This window comes from Anas platyrhynchos, chromosome 12 (assembly GCF_047663525.1).
Source record: "Anas platyrhynchos isolate ZD024472 breed Pekin duck chromosome 12, IASCAAS_PekinDuck_T2T, whole genome shotgun sequence".
Taxonomy (NCBI): Eukaryota; Metazoa; Chordata; class Aves; order Anseriformes; family Anatidae; genus Anas; species Anas platyrhynchos.
The window spans coordinates 546,526-564,044 of NC_092598.1; the positions used below are offsets into that span (position 1 = coordinate 546,526).

Sequence of the window (17,519 nt, forward strand, 5' to 3'; positions counted from 1 at the left end):
CTCCCAAACCTGCCAGTACTCTTCAGAAGTCATTAGGTGAGGCTCCACGCTGCTGACACCAGAGACCAAAATTAAGTGTGGGTGGAACACTGTCAGCTGCAGCAAACCCTGCAGTACCATCTGGCAGGCTAGGGTCCTGCTCCCATTTCCTACCTCTCCTCCTGGCACGGGCCCAGCACGCTTCTGAGCTGGGGCTGCACAAGCGGGGAGGCGGCAGGAGGCCAGGAAGGCCGGTCTGGTCGCTGAGCCTCGCAGGACACTCGGACGCCGTAATGGGGCACGGCTGCGCCTCCACACGGGGAGCAGAGCAAAACCCAGGAAGCATGTGCAGCGCTGATGGTACAGCCTGGAGGTTTGCTCTGTCTCGCACGGAGTCAGGCAAGGCAGTTGGTTTGAAACAGAGTTCTTGTTCTGTGTCAGTAATTACATCCAGTAATCAGCAACTGCCAAGCCCAGCTGCTGGACCTTGCCATACCGCAGCTCCTCAGCGAGGACTCGAACACAAAGCCTGACGGCAGAGCCTTCCCTCGTGCAGCCCCCCCTCACCCTAGCACACTGTTTACTTATAAGCAAGTTGAACATCCTCATTTCCTTTTAACAGAAAGCTTCTCTCCAACTGAACGTGACTAAGAATTTTTCTTTCTGCCACTGTCCCAACCTAATGCGTTATTGGGCAAATTAGCAGGACAGAGGCACCAAGGAACCAGCGATATCGTGTGCTGGAGCTCCAGCTTTCCTTTTCCCCTTGCAACTTGAATGCCAAGGCAGGGAGCTCCGTTAGACACCCTACCTGATGAAGGGCAAGGATTGAACAGGAGCAGCATGGCTGTGCAGAAGAGTCTTTAACCATGAGCTGAATTTGATGAATCCTGTGTTGCTCACACTGACGCCTAACCCTTCTCCAACACATCGTGGGACAGGGTTGTGCTATCTACAACCATTCAACCTGCAATGTTTTCATGGGTTTACTGATTTACTCCAAAAAAAAAGGAGTTCTTCACTCTTGAATTGAACCAGCACCACTGCAACAACCACCTGTAGGTCCCCAGGACAGAAGTTCCCTATTCTAAAAGTGAGAGAGGAGAAAAGCGTGAAGAAGGAGAGAAGCAGAAGGTGCAGCTGGTGCCAGCAGCAGGGCTTTTGGTGACCAGGAGCGAGATGGCAGGTTCAGGACACAGCTCGTCTGTCCCAGAGGAAACAGCTGCTGGCCTGAACTCAGGAGAGAATCTGCTGACAACCTGGCTTCAGTCTGGCTCCAGAGTTTGTTTTGATGGGGAGAAAACTGTAGAGCAGAAGAGGGACCGAGATCTTCCCAGCACTTTACTACAGCATCTGGTGATGTTTTTCCCTTTACTTTTCTTAAGTGGAAAGGGCTTTAAGATGCAGCTGAACAAGAAAAACATTCTGGAACAAGTCAGCCGTCAGAGCTTCCTCTCTTTCTGCTTAATGAAAGCCATGAGCTCCCAATGACAAGTGTCTGCTGGAGCTAGATGGGGAGTTTATGAGATTCCTGCCACGTTTCAGTGATATTACAGCATGCCTTTGGTCTGCCTTCCCCAGCCCAGCTATCTAACCACTTCCTTCCCGCCAGGCGCCTCCCATTAGAGAGTTTCATTAAGCGAATGCTTGGGGGTTTGTGTAGATTTCTGTTACCCCCCCCCCAATGCATTACCAGGGGCACATGAAAAAGTCATGATAAACTTTAATAAAAACAAAATTAAAATGATTAAACCTTTCATATCCTTTAGAGATTATCTATACGCTGCTGGTTGGTCAAAACAGAGCTAGGGCACAACTGCTTTTTACTTTAAACTCAAAACCAACCCAAAAAATAAATAACAAAGGAAATCTGCCTCTGCCAGATATTAAAGGGGAACAAACTTTATGCCTGTGTTCTCTGACGCCAGACCAGACCTCAACAGTCCCATGATGTCCCATGAGCACAAAGACAGAAAGATGCCACTGGAACAGCATTCAGAATTTGGGCAGGGGAATGCACAGAAGCAGGGAACAGTTATAAATTATGCTACAGAATAATGCCAAGACAGAGAAGTCCAATCAGGCTTCCAAAGGGACTTTCTTATACACGTGGCTCTATCCTCACATTGTTAGACCTTCCAAGAGAACTGTCTGCAGCAATCCTGCCTGACCTTTGGCTGCCAGTAGTATATTTTTTGAATTTTGATAACCATTAAAGTGACACAAAACTAAAGCAGAATGGTAAGTTTCAACCTTACTCTCTGTTCATAACGGAGAGAAGCTTGCTACCTGCCTGGTCTCTGAAAACACACTCCAGAGGAGAGACCCAGCACAGAAACATGGTGACTCCCATGAGGAACTTGCTGGAAAAGGTAAAAGTTCCTTAAGCCATTCAATCCACAAAAAAAAAATTAAAAAATTCCAAGGTTCATCAGAACAACAAAGGGGAAAGCAACAAGCTGTCCTCCCGTTTTAAATGAACGCACATGACATGAGATCTTGGAAAACAAGATGATAATCCTGCATGTGGGGGTATTTGGTGGGGTTGGCACAGAGATCAGAAATGCTTCAGTAAAGGAGAATTGCAAATTTAATCAGCTTAACATACATATCGCCAAGAGCTGTTTTCCTCTCTCTTGCTATTTCACGTATGTTATTGCACCGTGGGTGAATGTTTTCTCAAAACAGGACAATAGCTTGTCTTACTCCCTGTGTCTGAGGACGAGATGACAGAAACGGATTTCCTCTTCAGACAACAAAGCCATTGCACACCCTCACTGTAGGAAACAGCCCCCAGCCTAGAAAGCTGGGTGCACGCGACCAGGCACCCAGTGGCCTTTCTGGCCTTCTCTCAAGTACCTGCTGAGACCGGGCTGCTCACGGAGCACTCCTCTGATGCTTTATACACCAATGATTTGGTTGCATTTACATGCAATACTTCAGAAACAAAGCCTGAGCAGCCTGCTGCCTTCAGGGGTTTACAGATAACATATTGGGAAAAGACAATATTGGGTTGCAGGGGGAGAGAGAGTGAGGTAAAAAGCCCGAGAGAAGCTAATGAAGCTGGGCAGCATTTGATGTTTGCACACAGGAGCTGAGATTGTCATTTTGGTTGGCAGATTATTAAATGTGTCAATCAAGGACAAGCCTGGAAATGGCAAGGGGAACCACGTGAAATGAGTTCAAACACCAGGGAGGAATCCAGTTTTGAGGAGGAGAGGGAGACTGGTAGCGGCGTGAGACAGGAGGACTCCTCCAGTGACAAGGGACAAGGGCAGTGGAGGGGATGGCACGAGAAACTTCATTTTGGAACTCTTGCTTGCAGTAGATGGGAAGTTTGACACCAAGTTCCTCAACACGCACCTTGCACATTGCTCTTCCCTAGCCCACTGCAGGGGCTGTCGTGCTGCCAGGAAGGGCTGCACCGTCAGATGTTCCCACCAGGTAAACCTGTGCGGCACCAGAGCAGAGCCGTGGCGTGCGTTTGGCTGTGTGCACACTGCAGGATTCATTCTGCTTGCTGTTCTCTGGCAGACACTCTACATGTAATCTGCTTTGGGAAGTTTTTAATTGCTGTGCGCAATTATGTCCGATGGAAAAGAGGAGAGAGGCTTATAAAAACAAACTCATTATTCCTTTCTGAAACCCTCCATTACCTCCATCAGATGGAGGAGAGCAACACGCATGTTTCTCCAGCATCAGTAATGACCACAGCTTGTTTACTTGAGACCAAGTGCAGGACATCACATATTAATAAACCTGGGTTATTTCAAGCAGGGAGAAGTATCATCGGGCATTACCAATTTTAATTTCCAAAGTCTCTAAGTTCTACTGGAAGTATGGAGACTACAATTGTGGAAATCCACTCCAAAGGAGCAAGTCTCATCCCTGTTGTAACATGTAACATTTGTAATTACTCCAGCTCAATGGCTGTGAATGAGAAATGCCTCATGTGTTTGCCACTCTTCAAGGTGAGAAAATAAGAGGAGGGTTCCCCTCACCAAAGATTTCCATGGAAGATCTCCTTCCTCTTTCTCCACAATTTGCTTCACTTCATTTTACAGATGAGCTGATCACAATTCCTAAGTACAGGGCATGGCCACTAAGGAAAGTAAAGGGAGGAACTAAAGAGCTTGGGTAAGAAGGGGAAATTCAAAGAGCAGCGGCTTTGGCCTCGAGGACGAGGGTAACATTTTGTTCTGAGTCATAAATTTATACAGGGAAACGTGGCTCACATCAAGACTCCCTTCTGCTAAATAGAAACTTTTTGTCTAAGAGAAGCCTCTTCATACTGCAAACCGCATCCTGAGTATTTCAATAACAAATCTGCTCCCGATCACGTGGGAACTTGCTTCCGTTCCCATTTACCACCACCTCCCTCCCAGCGACAATGCCTTCGTATCCTTGGTGCAGTTACAGAAACCGCTTTTAGGAAAGAGGAGCATTAGCAAAGTCTTTCACACGTCTCAGAGTAAAAACAGAGGAGCAAGAAACATATGCATCCAGCAGTCTGCAACCACCACAGACAAAACCACGCTGAGCCTGGTAACTCCTATTTTAAACCACATGGGATTTTCTCATCTGGCAACAGCTTTAGCTATGTTTATTTACATACTTGGTTCATTAGAAATTCACATCCTCATCTCAGTTTGCAGCCTTTTGGAAGGCTCAGTATTGAAATACGAGCAACACGTGAAGGGACAGTGCACCCACCTCTGCTCATGGGACAGGGGCAGGCAAAACGCAGGAGCAGTGGGGTACCCCCGTCTCCCAGGAGCTCTGCACACAGCCGTACAGTAAAGCTATTCCTCTAGATAATTGCAATCAACCTGATCAGGGTGGGGAGAGCGGCCAGTTCCTTGCTGTTTGCTGCATTGTGAGCACCGTGGACATTCCTGCAAGACCAGGATGGGCAAGGGAAGACACGCAGGCAGCGATCCTCCTGCTGACACCACGCTCCAGCCCCTTTCCTGTCCAAACAAAAGGTCCTTTGAATGCACTTGGCTGAGTCCAGCAACTGCTTCCAGAGAGCCTGCCCTCGTTCTTCACATGCAAGGACGCCTAACAATGACTTTGTGTGTTGGAAGAAGATGCTACTCAGGATTTGGCAGAGATTAGTAGAATTGCTGAAGCAGTATGTCCAACATAAGGGATGGTTCTCAGCAGTGCAATGAGGAGACTGCAGCATGCCCTTATATAAGCCCAGGAAAATAATTTTTCAAAAACTACAAATGGTATCTCTGGCTGACTTAGCCTCGTCATCAGGGGAATACTCCCATGTGCAAAAGGACAGAAGTTCTCCAGAAGCATATGGTGCTAGGAAAAACCATCTACAACCCCACTGAATAGAAGATACTCTTTTACCTTTGCAAAATAGTCTACGGGGTAACTCACAGCATTGAGATATAGTCAGCTTTTCCCACTAAATATTACATGGCTTCTACAAGTTATCCTATTTCTACTGCAAAACTCTGTGATGGCCTCCAGCACAACTGTCAAGATCACAAAATTTGACTTTTTTGGAGCTTACTTGCCATGTTTTATTTATTTATTTTTAAGAATTCTCACCAGTCACATAGATTATGTCCAGACTGCGGTATTCAAAATACCTTGAAAACTGAGAAAGGTGCACAGTTTTTCCATGCTGCACTCTGCTCCTTTCTTGGACAACATGCTCAGCTTCCAATGTTGGTTGGCACCTCGGGGCAGGAACCTCTCCTCCACGTGCACACCTCCTGCTGTCCTAGCCACAGAGGAACTGCAGAGCTTGCTTTTACCAAAACTCCTTGGCCGTGCTGTATTATTATCTGCATTTAAATCTACTAAAATCTCTGTTTCTCTTTAGAGATTCAAAGAGGACAATCAAAACAAAATTCCTGGACAAGAGGCTACACCATCTCTTGACTAAGCTTCATCCGCCCCTTCTGGTTCTAGTTATTCTGCTAAACCCAAGCACAAGGTGCTGCCACCTGGGGGGCCTCAGCTCAGGTCAAGCTCGATGCAAGCAGCAGGACTTTCTCCTGACTTCAGGCTGACCCTGTCCCATGCAGCTTGAGGAAGCACCCGTCCTGGGTTAGGAACAGACCCCTGACAGACCCCCGACAGACCCCCGACAGACCCCTGACAGACCCCTGTCCTACACAGTGCGAGGAGCGGGCAAACCCTGCTCTGCTCCTCCCACAGAGGACAGCGATGGGAAAGGAGAGCACAGGGAGATGGAGGAACAGGTAAAAGAGGAAACATTAGTTATGAGCAGCACTTGCCTACAGAGAAACAGGCCCAGCTACTGGGGCTGTAACAAATCCACGTCTCACGTAAAGAGCAATGCGATGGGGTGAGCTGGCTGTGCGCGGGAGGTGAAGCAGCAGTCCCACTCCGGGCTGGCTGCTCCACACAGGGTTGTCTGAGCTATACAACGGGCTGCCTGTGCTTGATGCCTTCTAGAAGGAAACACTTTCAAAGCCAGAATGAAAATTTGGTGCAGGTTGTTTCATTCTTTTATTTCTATCATTATCTAATGAGTCATAAGTGCATTCATCCCTACATCTTGAGAAGCTTTTTTTTTTTTTTATTATGTTTTTTCCTAACCCCCCCCATCATTAAAAATCAATTAGCTTATGGGTAACGTTATACAGATGCTTCTGCAGCTAGGGGCTGACATCTGCAGTGGCAGCAGCCCAGATACTACAGCAATAGATGTCCAAAAATACCCCATAGAGGAAAACAAACTCCCACCCCTAAAGCTGTATTCATTCTGATCAACAAAACAGCCAAACGTCCAGCCTGGGCCCACCTCCCTTTCTCCTGCATAATTAGCACACTTCTCAGAGCAAGCAGAAAAGTTTAATTGTCTTTAATTATTGAGTTCAAGGAGGACTGGGTTTCTTGCTTGATGTCCATATAATTTCCCTGCCAATGACTTCATCATCCCTTTACTGGAAGTGAAGTGTAGCTTCTAAAGCTCTTTTCCATAAAAGACACAAAAGTTTCAGTGAAGGCTGTGCTGCTGGCACAAGCAAAGAGACAAAGGTCCTTGTGTCTACAAGGCTGCTGCTTAGACTGCTGCATGTGTTTTTCTGAGGGGTGGGAGGGAATGAGTTGCAACTAATGTGCAATCAAGAACCATCACAATTACAAATGTAAATGAACAGGCAATTGGCACTGACCTTTGCAGATTGTTAGAGGACTAATTAAGGTATGATCAGACACTCTCTTCCAACAGATTGAGATGCTTCTATACAAGCAAATATCTACGTACCACCCCAGAGACAGCAATGCTTCTCCCTACACACTTGCACACAGCAGCGCGTTAAGTACACACAGACACGCGTTTAACCCTGGCACCTTGTCCCTGCCACAGGGCAAAGGAGGACAGAGTGGGAAGGGGAACAACGCCACTCGACTTACTTGGTCCACGCAGTCCCATTTACGAAAGGCTACAACGAAAGGGCTAAGCTACCTTCTATTGCTGTAACCAACAGCTTTATGTAAAGTTAGAGATGAGGAGACTGGCAAAAGTTGGAAGAATTTAGGGGAGGAAGAAAAGTGGTAAAGGATCTTTCAGCACTTCTAGCAAAGCCACAGAGATCTCCGGCACCAGAGCTCACGATGCTGGCTGCCACGTGCTCACTTCAGCAGGGGGATGCCAGCACCTCGCCGTGGGTCACAGCTTGCCTGGGGCCTCCCTTGGAAGCAGCCGGCTGGAGCCCATCAGCTCCTGGGAACTCGGGACCCCGTGCACCACCACCCTACCTGCCCACCTTCTCTTAGTGGCAGCAGACCGAAGCACCAGGAGCAGGATGAGGCTGCACAGCACTGCCACAGCCACGCAGCACCTGCACAGAAGGGCACGGAAGGGAGCTGCTCTGCCACGAGCACCGCGCGGGGACATGGCCGAGGCCCTGGGCAGGGCTGGGCCACCATCCGCGAGGACGTTTTGCAGAAGGCAGATGAGCTGCGAGGAGTAAAATGCTTTAAGAGTCCACAGCAAGATCAGTGGTAACAAAAGGGGACTTGCTGTGGAAAAAATGAAAGCTGCTACTACTGTATTTGTAGGGGAAACGAATTCTAAACAAATATAATTAACTAGAAGGGGAGAGAGGATCACAACGATGATTACCGGGGAGTAATAGCAGGCATCAAAACAAACTACTACACTTGTAATGCAGCAAACCAGGAAAAAAGTCACTCTCCCTGCGGGCCCCATCGACAGCGAAGTGTCACAGATCAGAAAAGCACATTCTACTCAAGGCGTCTGAAACACAGGAAAGATTTTCTCGTGTTATCAGTTATCACAAGAGACTTCTCATCAAAAAGCACTGAGGAAAGTCTGCCTAGCCCACAGAAAAGAGGATAAAAAACATAAGAGGGATACAGTAGAGACAGCATTGTATTATACAAGAGGAATAAGTGCAGAGAGCAAGCTGCAAACAGAGCTGCAGCCCTGCTCTGGGAGGAAGAGCATGTCCTGCTCTGACAGCATCGTGCCCAGCAGGGATGGGAGCGAAGCCCCCCCAGCGGCACGCTGCTCTTCTGAGCGGCTGCACTACAAGTGCCGTGTGCGTGGTGGCCAAATACATGGACAAACTTCAAACCGAGACAAAGCAAACCCGTCAGGAAAGCGTAGGTATGTGTCTGTTCCTGCTCAGCATCACTGCGGCAGAATAACCACAGCCAGCTGAACAGTAACAGCAGCATTTTATGGCACTGCAAGGTTGAAAGTTGTAGGAAAAAGAAAAAAAAAAAAAAAAGGAAGGATCAGCCCGTTCAGAGCAGATCTTTTTGTGCTTGAAGAAACTGCACCAAATAAACCCAGTCTGAGAAACCAGGTGTGGCCTGCACCAGGCCAGTGTCGCTTGCGGTGAGCGGCGTGCCCAGCGCCTCGGGTGTGCCGGCAGTGACCCCGCTGCATGCCCTGGCCTCTGGCCTCTTCTTGCTGCCTTTTTGTAATTCATTTTTTGTTAAAAAAAAAAAAACAGGCTTAAAGGAAATTATCTCAAGCTATTTGAAAAAGTGAAGTATTTTCCAACTGAGATTCCCTTTTAGCGATTAGTTAAGACTTTTAGTTAAAAAAAAACAAAACAATAAACTCTTAAAATGGTTGACAAACTCTTCTCAGCTAGTCAGCTCCTGCAGTCTCAGTATCTGCAATGCCATAATCCTGGCAGACATATGGGGGGGGGGGGGGGGAATTTCTGAAGTAAAAAGCAAGTATAAACAGAGAGTTTCAAGACTGTTCTGTGTGTCACAAAAGGGCACAGATGGTGTCTCCTCTCTACTCCTTTTAAGAAACTCACAAACCATACAATACTGGTCAATATCGTCTTTTGAACTTTTTTTTAAGTGGAGCATCATGGGGAAGCAGAACTGCTGTAAGAGCTGCAGTCCCCTCCAGCACGGTGCAGCAACCACAGCGCGCTGTCCCTGTCACCGCGACCTTTGGGAACGCGTATTCCATGCACTTAACTCCACTGGGCCTCCGAGTTCATGGACCGGTCACGTTTTTCCATGAGACTGAATTTAATTCCTAATAAAAAAAACATCCGGGTTCCTTGTCTCTCACTATGGCTATTAATTGCAGAACACCAGTTCCTCAGAACACCTTTCTGTAAGAAAAGCCACTTCCACAGTGGTCATGGATCAGCCTGGCTGCAGCTCAGAGGAGGGTTGTGATGACTTCCATTTGCATCCCCCCGCTCCAGCACCGCACCCCTGACACACGTGCCAGCCTTCTTGGGCAGGCTCTCCTCCTCCCTCCAAAGAGGACTTTATGAGATCTTGACTTTTCCTAATATAAAAAGCTTCTGAATCCTTTAAATGATTAAACAAAATGTAATTTCTGTTTTGCTCACACTAACTATCCCCATCAGGGCACATTTTCTGTTAGATTCACAGCTCTTTCCCCACTCTATGTCCCTTCTCCGTGAGCAAGTGCTTGCCCCATGCCATGTCTCCATTTGTCAAGAGGAGACGCAGAAAACTGGCAAACACATTTGCCACATCTGCCCCTTCTTTCACTCACCCCTCTCAACCAGCTCCTCAAGATCCATTGTGACTGACGGACTAAAAATTAACAAACAAGCTGGGACAGGAATGCAGTGGTGCTCAAGACGTCACCTGACACAATGAAAAATATCTACAGAAATTATAGTTCACTGATCTGTTAGAATTGTCCGTATGTTGCTGTATTAGACACATAATATTCCACAGTTTAAAACAATAACCTGAACGTACACACTTCTCTGTGTGTCAAACTTGCATTCAACCCTACTGGAACTGAGAAAATTATCTGCGAGTATGAAATGAAGCATGTGTATAACTAGGCAGTGCTTCAGAGCCACCAACCGTAAGCCCAATGATGCAGAGCAATCCCTGACACTGTAGGTACAATGGGGGTCCTGTCATGCTTCAGGACATGTTCCATAACATATTATTAATGAAGCATCAACCCCAAAACAGGGAGGCATCAACCCCAAAACAAGAAAGTCACCGAGCTCGCCAAGAAACTCTGCAGACAGCCTAATGCTGCTAGCCAAATACTGACACACACGAGCTGGGAGCCCAATGCTGTTCGTGCAAGAGAAGCAGCACTCACCAGCATCAGCAGCTGGACACTTGCGGATGGTGAAGATCTGTCCCAAGTCTTCCTCTTCCTCAGGGAGACCCTTCTGGAGGCGTTGCAGCTTACGCAGGCTTTCACTCCGTTGGTGTTTCATGGAGCGTACGTGCTGGATAAGGTTCAGCTTGGCCTTGGTGGAGTAGTTACAGAGGACACAGTGATAATAGCAGCTTTCACCCTCAACCCCGCTCTCATGATGCTGAAGGTGCTGTGAAGAACAAAGTAGAGAGATGTGAATTTCCTGCATCATCTCCAATCTCTCTGGGTTAGTCCACTGCAAATTGCTAAAAGCAACCTGGGAATTAGGTAAGAAACCACTTTTTGAAAAAGAAACAGTGAGATCAAGACTGTTTATTCTCAAGACACCACACACTCTCCCACTTAAAAAGCGAGAAAAACATAACACACTGAATTGAGCACAGGAAAAAAAAAAGAGAGATAGGCAAGATCATCTTCAGTGAAAGAAGATACAAGATCCAGCATTAACAACTATTCACAACATACACATGGCTAATCCTTTCATATTTAAAGCTTATCCTGGGAGGGCATCCAACCTCACGTCAAACAGATAAAGTTAAATTTAATAAATCCTCGCTGGAAACCAAGAAGGATAAAATAAAAGCAATTTTAGAATGCAATGAACCCATTACATGGAGAGGTCCTGAAAACAGTGTATGGAAGCGGAGCACGGCGCGTGTGCCATCCTACCACCTGGCGCTCTGCTCCCTGGAGTTTTGGTTTCACTCCCTCAAATCTGGAAGCAAGCAGCAGTCTGGCCCAGAAGACAGTCCTGACAGCAACCCAGACTGAAAAACCAGCGGTAAGCACGCAGCTGGCAGTCACCACAGGAGGTCAGCGCTTGGGAAAACCACTTGTCACCCTCCAAAACTGTGCAATCACAGCCAATACAGCTAATTTGAGAGTACGACGCCCTGATTGTTTGACAAAAATCTATCAGTTGCTTAGCACAGTGGTCCACACTGCTAGGGAAATGAGTTAACTATTTTATGTTACGGATCCCAAGGATGCAGCAATTATTTCTTTAAACCACAAGGAAGAATTCACTGCGTACAGCTACGCTGGCAGCCAGAGCACAGCCGCTCCCCCTCAGTTCGGGTACTGCCACGGCTGTTCCCAGAGATTGCCCGGTAGCATTCCCGACTCCCACCGTAAGGGCTTGTTGCAATGAGAAGAGAAATGGATACCAAAGTCAAACGACATGGAAGACTCCTCAGTGAATGCTGTTTGGTGTTTCCACCACGTACCTGTGTTACAGCTCTGAAATAATCCACGTCAGCTCTTACCGTCCAACCTCAAGGCCTTTCCATCTCCTGAGTCACCTCGTGACACTCCTTCCTCACCACACGCTTCACTCAAGGCACATAGGAAGGGTGATTTGGATATGATCTCCAGGCTTGTCAATCAGAAATATTGTCTACGTGCAGCCAGGACCTTCTGGTAAAATTTCTGAAGCGTATTATCTCAGTTACAGCTAAGATAAGACTAGAGACATATTACCCAGCTCTGTATGCTTAGCTAACACGGAGGAAGGAGAGCCCTCTGAGTCTAGGAATGATTAAAAATAGGATAGGCGCTGATGCTGAGGCTTCTGATTGGAAGTGCGAGGGAAGAGAATAAATGTATTCTAGATCTGGCTAATTAGACTAGCCTCTTTGGGGATCACGATGTATTTAATTAAATTCACTGTAATATTTGAAGAATCCACCAGGGCACTAATCCCACTGGTGCCCTCAAAAGATTTTTTTGCTGTTTTCCCTCATAAGAACTACTTCTTCCTCTTATTTCTATTGTTTGCATGCATTACCCTCTTCCTGAGCCAGAAACAGAGCAACGGCTTAAGACATAAAAAGCCAAGGTTAGAGAGACACTCACAAAAGCTACACGACTGGCTCGCCTGGCCCAGCTTAACCAGCCTTGTTCTACTCCGTTAGATCCAATTTCTGCAATGAAATCTCCCCACTGTCCCATCTTCCTGTGGGTTGGAGCTTCTGCTCCAGCAGACACGCTACCTCTGCTTCCTTCCTTCAGCTGAGACACACATCAGGGAAGCCCTAGTCCTACCGACAGCACGTTCAGGCTTGGAAAGTGTGAAAGAGCTCAGGAGCAGCTCTTCTGCACGAAGGCACGGGAAACCCCCGGTGAGCAATTACAGAAAAATCTGGTCACAGGTTCAAGGAAATAGCAAGGACGTGGTCTCTGTGGGAACCAGAAGCACAGCCTGAACTGCTCTGGTTTAAAGGACGATTTTAGGAAAACATTTATTTTAAACAGTTTAATAGATGTGCCTCATTTTCTGTTCTTCTTTTGCTCCCACTCCACGGATATGAGCTACGTCCAGGAGCCTCTTATGCTGGAGTAGTGGAGACACAGAGATGCCAAAACCACCAAGACCACAATGTGTACGGCACATCTACCTCAGGATCTGCGTCTGTCTTTCAGCAGAGGCCAGAGTGAGCCCAGGCACAGGAGGATGTCCTAGCTGCAAGCTACTGGAAACGATGCAACACCAGCCAGTAAGCGTACCGGTATGACGGGCAGTAACTGATCTTCCCCATTGTGAGAATTTACCCGTACCTCAGAAAACAAGTTCAAAATATGAAACCAGGACTTCCTTAGAAGACAAATCAACTTGAAAATCAAAGAAATACATTGTTCCTAGGAAAACCAACCAACTTCTGTCAGAGAACATTGATTTCTGCAAGTCTGAGTGGGGTCTTCACCCCCCTCCCTTTCAGTGATAGGAAACTTCCAACATCTGGTTCTTCACGCATGGCATGCAAAATATTGATCAGGTTTAGTCAAAGCTCCACTTTAAATCAGAAACAGACAGAAGAACGCTCTGATGGAAACCATACGGCTCACAAGTAAAGCTTCCCAGGGGGACAAGGGCTGTTCAAGCACTGACTGCAGCGCACGGCCGTACCGCTCACACCTATCCCGACACACAAATCATACCAAATCCGGCCCATCTTACATTTGGGAAATGCTCGGATCTCCGTGCAAAGCTGTGCTCTCACAAAGAACGATTTTACTCAAAGACCCAATTTCTTTCCTTTGCCATAATCTTACCCTGCTTCCCCCCGAACCCTTACCACAGACCTGCCCTGAGGAGTACCAGTTCCTGCGGCCACGCGCCTGCCACCAGCCAGGAGGGCTCCAGCCCTGCCCCGAGCCAACGCCAGGTTAGTGTTTCGGACTGGCTGAGGAAGTACTGCCCAACCACCCCACCTTCCCTGCTTTCTGGGCTTGAAAAAGCAGCATAGTCAGGGGATTTGGACATGAAGACAGCTTAACAAATTTGTGCTTATCTGGGAGGTGGCTGCACACACACACACAGATCGGAGCGCAGGGCTGCCAACAGCCCGCCAGCACGGGGCTGGCTCAGGAAGCAGAGAAGCAGGAGAAGGGGCAGAGCAGGGCAGGAGACACCTGTGCAAGCACTGGGACGTGTGACCAACGCCGGACTGATGGGCTGCCTCTCCAGCCCCTGCTTGCTAACATCTGGCTTGGAATTGGTTTCTTCTAATAAACAATAGCGTGATAAGTGCTCATAGCATATGACTATGGAAATCCATTTTTTAAACAAACTAAGGAATGATGCTATACTCCATTTTTCTTCCTCTCCACCTCCATCCTCCATATACCCCAAATTTTGTTTACTTTATCATTTATCTTTTCCCCATCTAGCACTTTTTCACCCGCAGTATGTTTCAATGATCGTGGAATTTAATGAAACAGCTGCGTTAATCTGTCTGGCTGCAGGCAGCCCTTCTCACCCCCACGCCATGGATTTGGACTGACTTTTCAGAGATGAGACCATTTTAACGAGAACTAAGGATTCATGTGGCTACCACCGCACAAGTAATAAACTCTCCCGCTGGATACCTTTGTAGGTGTTTTCTGTATGTAATGCTTACTACTTCATCCAATTTCTAAAAACTTTTGTACGTACTTTAAATTTAAAGAGAAGTCAAATCCATGCCTGCTTGAAAGCTCTTCTGCATCAAGTTGATTACAGCCACCATGTAAAGGGCTCAATTCCTACGGCAGCGTGAACACACGAAGCTTGTGAACACACGAACGTGAACTGCATCAGAAATCAAATTGTCTCTTCCCCCCCATGTAGCATTCCTCTTACCACTGAACTCGGGACGACAACTATTCTGCTTGCATGGGTAAAATTAATAATGATTTAACAGAATTGACAGATGTGACAGATGCAAGCAAGGAAGATGGAGCCAAAAAACTGCTGAGGGGTGACAAAAGCCGTGGAAGGGAGCACTGCCGTGGACTTGCACCGCTCCTACGTCTTCCTGCAAGCACCCACGGCCAGCCAGCACCAGTCACCAGCCAGGGCCAGCAGCACCCCCGACAAACCTGCAGTAGCCACTAGGCATGCAGAACCAGGGAAGCACAGCAGAGATTACGGGAGATATTGAACCACACGTGGTTCTTGTGAGAGCCACCACTGGCAAACACCCCTGTGTTCAGGAGGAGTTGCTGGAGGCACGCCAGCGCTATGAGCAGATCCTCATATCCTCAGCAGAGAAGGATGTCGTGGGACACTCTTCCTCAGGGTAGGCAGACACAGGTAATTAGTAACGGGCTTGGGAGGAAACGTGTCATATGCCAGCAAGAACCAAGCCTAGGACGATGCACTCCCAGGGAGCTGGGTGAGAGATGAGCCTTACAGCAGAGCTAGAGGTGAGGCTACAGGTCACCAGGGGAAGGGACCAGACCCTGCAGCAGACCTCAGAAGCGTCCCTCGGCCCCCATGTGCCTCTGATCTGCTGCATGAGATAAATCACACATTCCTAGAAGAGAAGGATCTGAATTTTTAATGAAAGTCATGTGGAAGCAGCTGTCTGATCCTGGCCTGTTCCAAGTACTCCATAAAAGTCAGAGCTGACCCATCCGTCTTGCTCTCCTTTCACACCTGCAGGCCTGGCTGGAATTTCCTGGAGCCGAGGGAGGCGCTGGGGAGGCCGCGCGGCAGCGAGCACACATGCTGGAGAGGCGCTGAACAGGCGGGCGAGCACACAACCGCCCCCCGGCCCAGATGTTGTGAAAGGAGGAGAAAATTGATTCTCCATGCAGCAGGTTCAAAAGATGAACTTGTGATCTTTTGTACTTCAACGTCCTGCCATTGTTTACTGCTTCTGAAGAAGTAATGTTACAAAACCTTTCGCTCCTTCCAGCCTCTCCAGCTCCTTGCGTAACAGCTCCCTTCTAGCAGCTTGCAAACGCTGTGAAGTGCAGACTCGTGGCCACAAGTTTTTGCAGTCTAGCCCACGGTAACTTGAGCAGCCCTAATGGTGAGCATCACTCTTCTCCGCCCCTAAAGCTCTGCAGTGTCACCCAAGTCCTTAAGAACACCACCACAAGATGAGGACAAGGAGATTTTGCGCAACAAAACTGGATTTTGATTTACTTTTTGGTTTCTGATCTTTATTTTCCTTTTCAAAAGGCTAGAAACGTAGTACTCTCTCCTGCCAAAGAGGCCAAAATACTTGATGCAAGTCCCTGAATCACACAGTAAGGCTTCAAGAATACCACCGAAAGCCCCAGCTAACAACCAGTCCCTACCTCCTGAATATGTATTTTCACATTCAGAAACAACTTTCCTCAGGAAGGATCCCAGCAGCAATGCATAGGGCAGTTTAGCAGAGACCTGGCATACTTAGGGAAATGTCAGTAATATCGCCAAGGGCAACAACAAAAAAAATAAATTATCAGTATCTGTAAGTGACAGCTGATGGCCCTTGCAGCATGGAAGAGCTGTCCCGGTCCGAGCCAGGCAGGTGGTGCAGGCCAGAGATGCTCTCCCCAGTGGCCGTGAGGCTGGTGCTTGCCATTCTGAAGTGCTTTGGGGTTCCCCCGCAAACAGCCCCAAAAGCCATCCAGCAAATTGGGTTTGCTCCACCAGCCCTTGAAGTCTCATTAAAAGCCAAATATTGCTCAGCTTAAAGATGGAGAGCTCAGCATGGATTTTACTGAACGTTAAATCAACCAGCAAGCGTAGCCAGCAAACTCTGTGGCACTTTAACTTTAAATAATGCAATAATTATTGAATTTCCTTTTTATAACTGAAGTGCTGGAATGTAAACAATGGGGCTGTAATTGCAGGAAGGGGGGATCAATAGAGGCAATCGTTTTCAGCCATGTTAATTGTAAATACAATTGCTCCAAGATGTCAGCCTCGTTCTTCTCGCTCCCAGAATCATCCTAACGGATGACAGAGTCCAACTTTCCCATTACAGCTGTTCGTTCCTTTAAGAGGTTCTCAATCAGGTCTGATCAATCTGTCAAGATAATGCATGGAGTAAGTAAGACTCTTCCAAACACAAGCTCCCAATCAATAGCCCGGACCTGCTTAATGAGGAGGGGCTAAAGCCCAGAGGGAGGTAACAGTCCCAGCTCCTGCTCATCTCTGGCAGCTAACTTCTTCACAGGGCCTTGCTAAGCTGATCAGCTCTTAACGAGGACATTGTTTATGCAGGCTGTGATGAGCAGAATCCCCACATATTCACAGTCCCCCAGGGTCGGTGGACAAAAAAATGACACAGATTAACAGAAAACGAGAGCCAAGAAAGGTTGAACTCGCATTCACAGCACTCCCCCCACCCCTTTTAACTGTGCAACAGACTTGAAAGTACTAATTAATCATTCGTTAGAAGAGATCCCAAAAGATGAAAATCTGCATAAGACCACTGGAAATACAAAGGCTTCATCACTAAGATTTCTCCTGTACGCTTGAAGCAAGACAAGTCCACACGGGCAGCCGTGCCAGCCATCCCCCTTCACTGCAGCACAGACACCAGCACTGGAGGAACCGTGATGGTACGTCACCTGAAAACCTCCCAGCAAGGCAGGGAGATGTGAATGGAGCAAAGGTAACAGC

General features: G+C 47.6%; 1 protein-coding gene across 8 annotated transcripts in view; it reads right to left on the minus strand.

Moving 5' to 3' along the window:
• ZFHX3 (zinc finger homeobox 3) overlaps positions 1-17,519 on the minus strand; it is a 166,019-nt gene that overhangs the window by 66,697 nt on the left and 81,803 nt on the right. For all 8 annotated transcript variants that reach the window (XM_038185561.2, XM_027466394.3, XM_038185565.2 and 5 more), the window contains one exon: positions 10,574-10,805. In XM_038185561.2, coding sequence (XP_038041489.2) covers positions 10,574-10,805 — 232 coding nt within the window. The remainder of the gene's footprint in view (positions 1-10,573; positions 10,806-17,519) is intronic.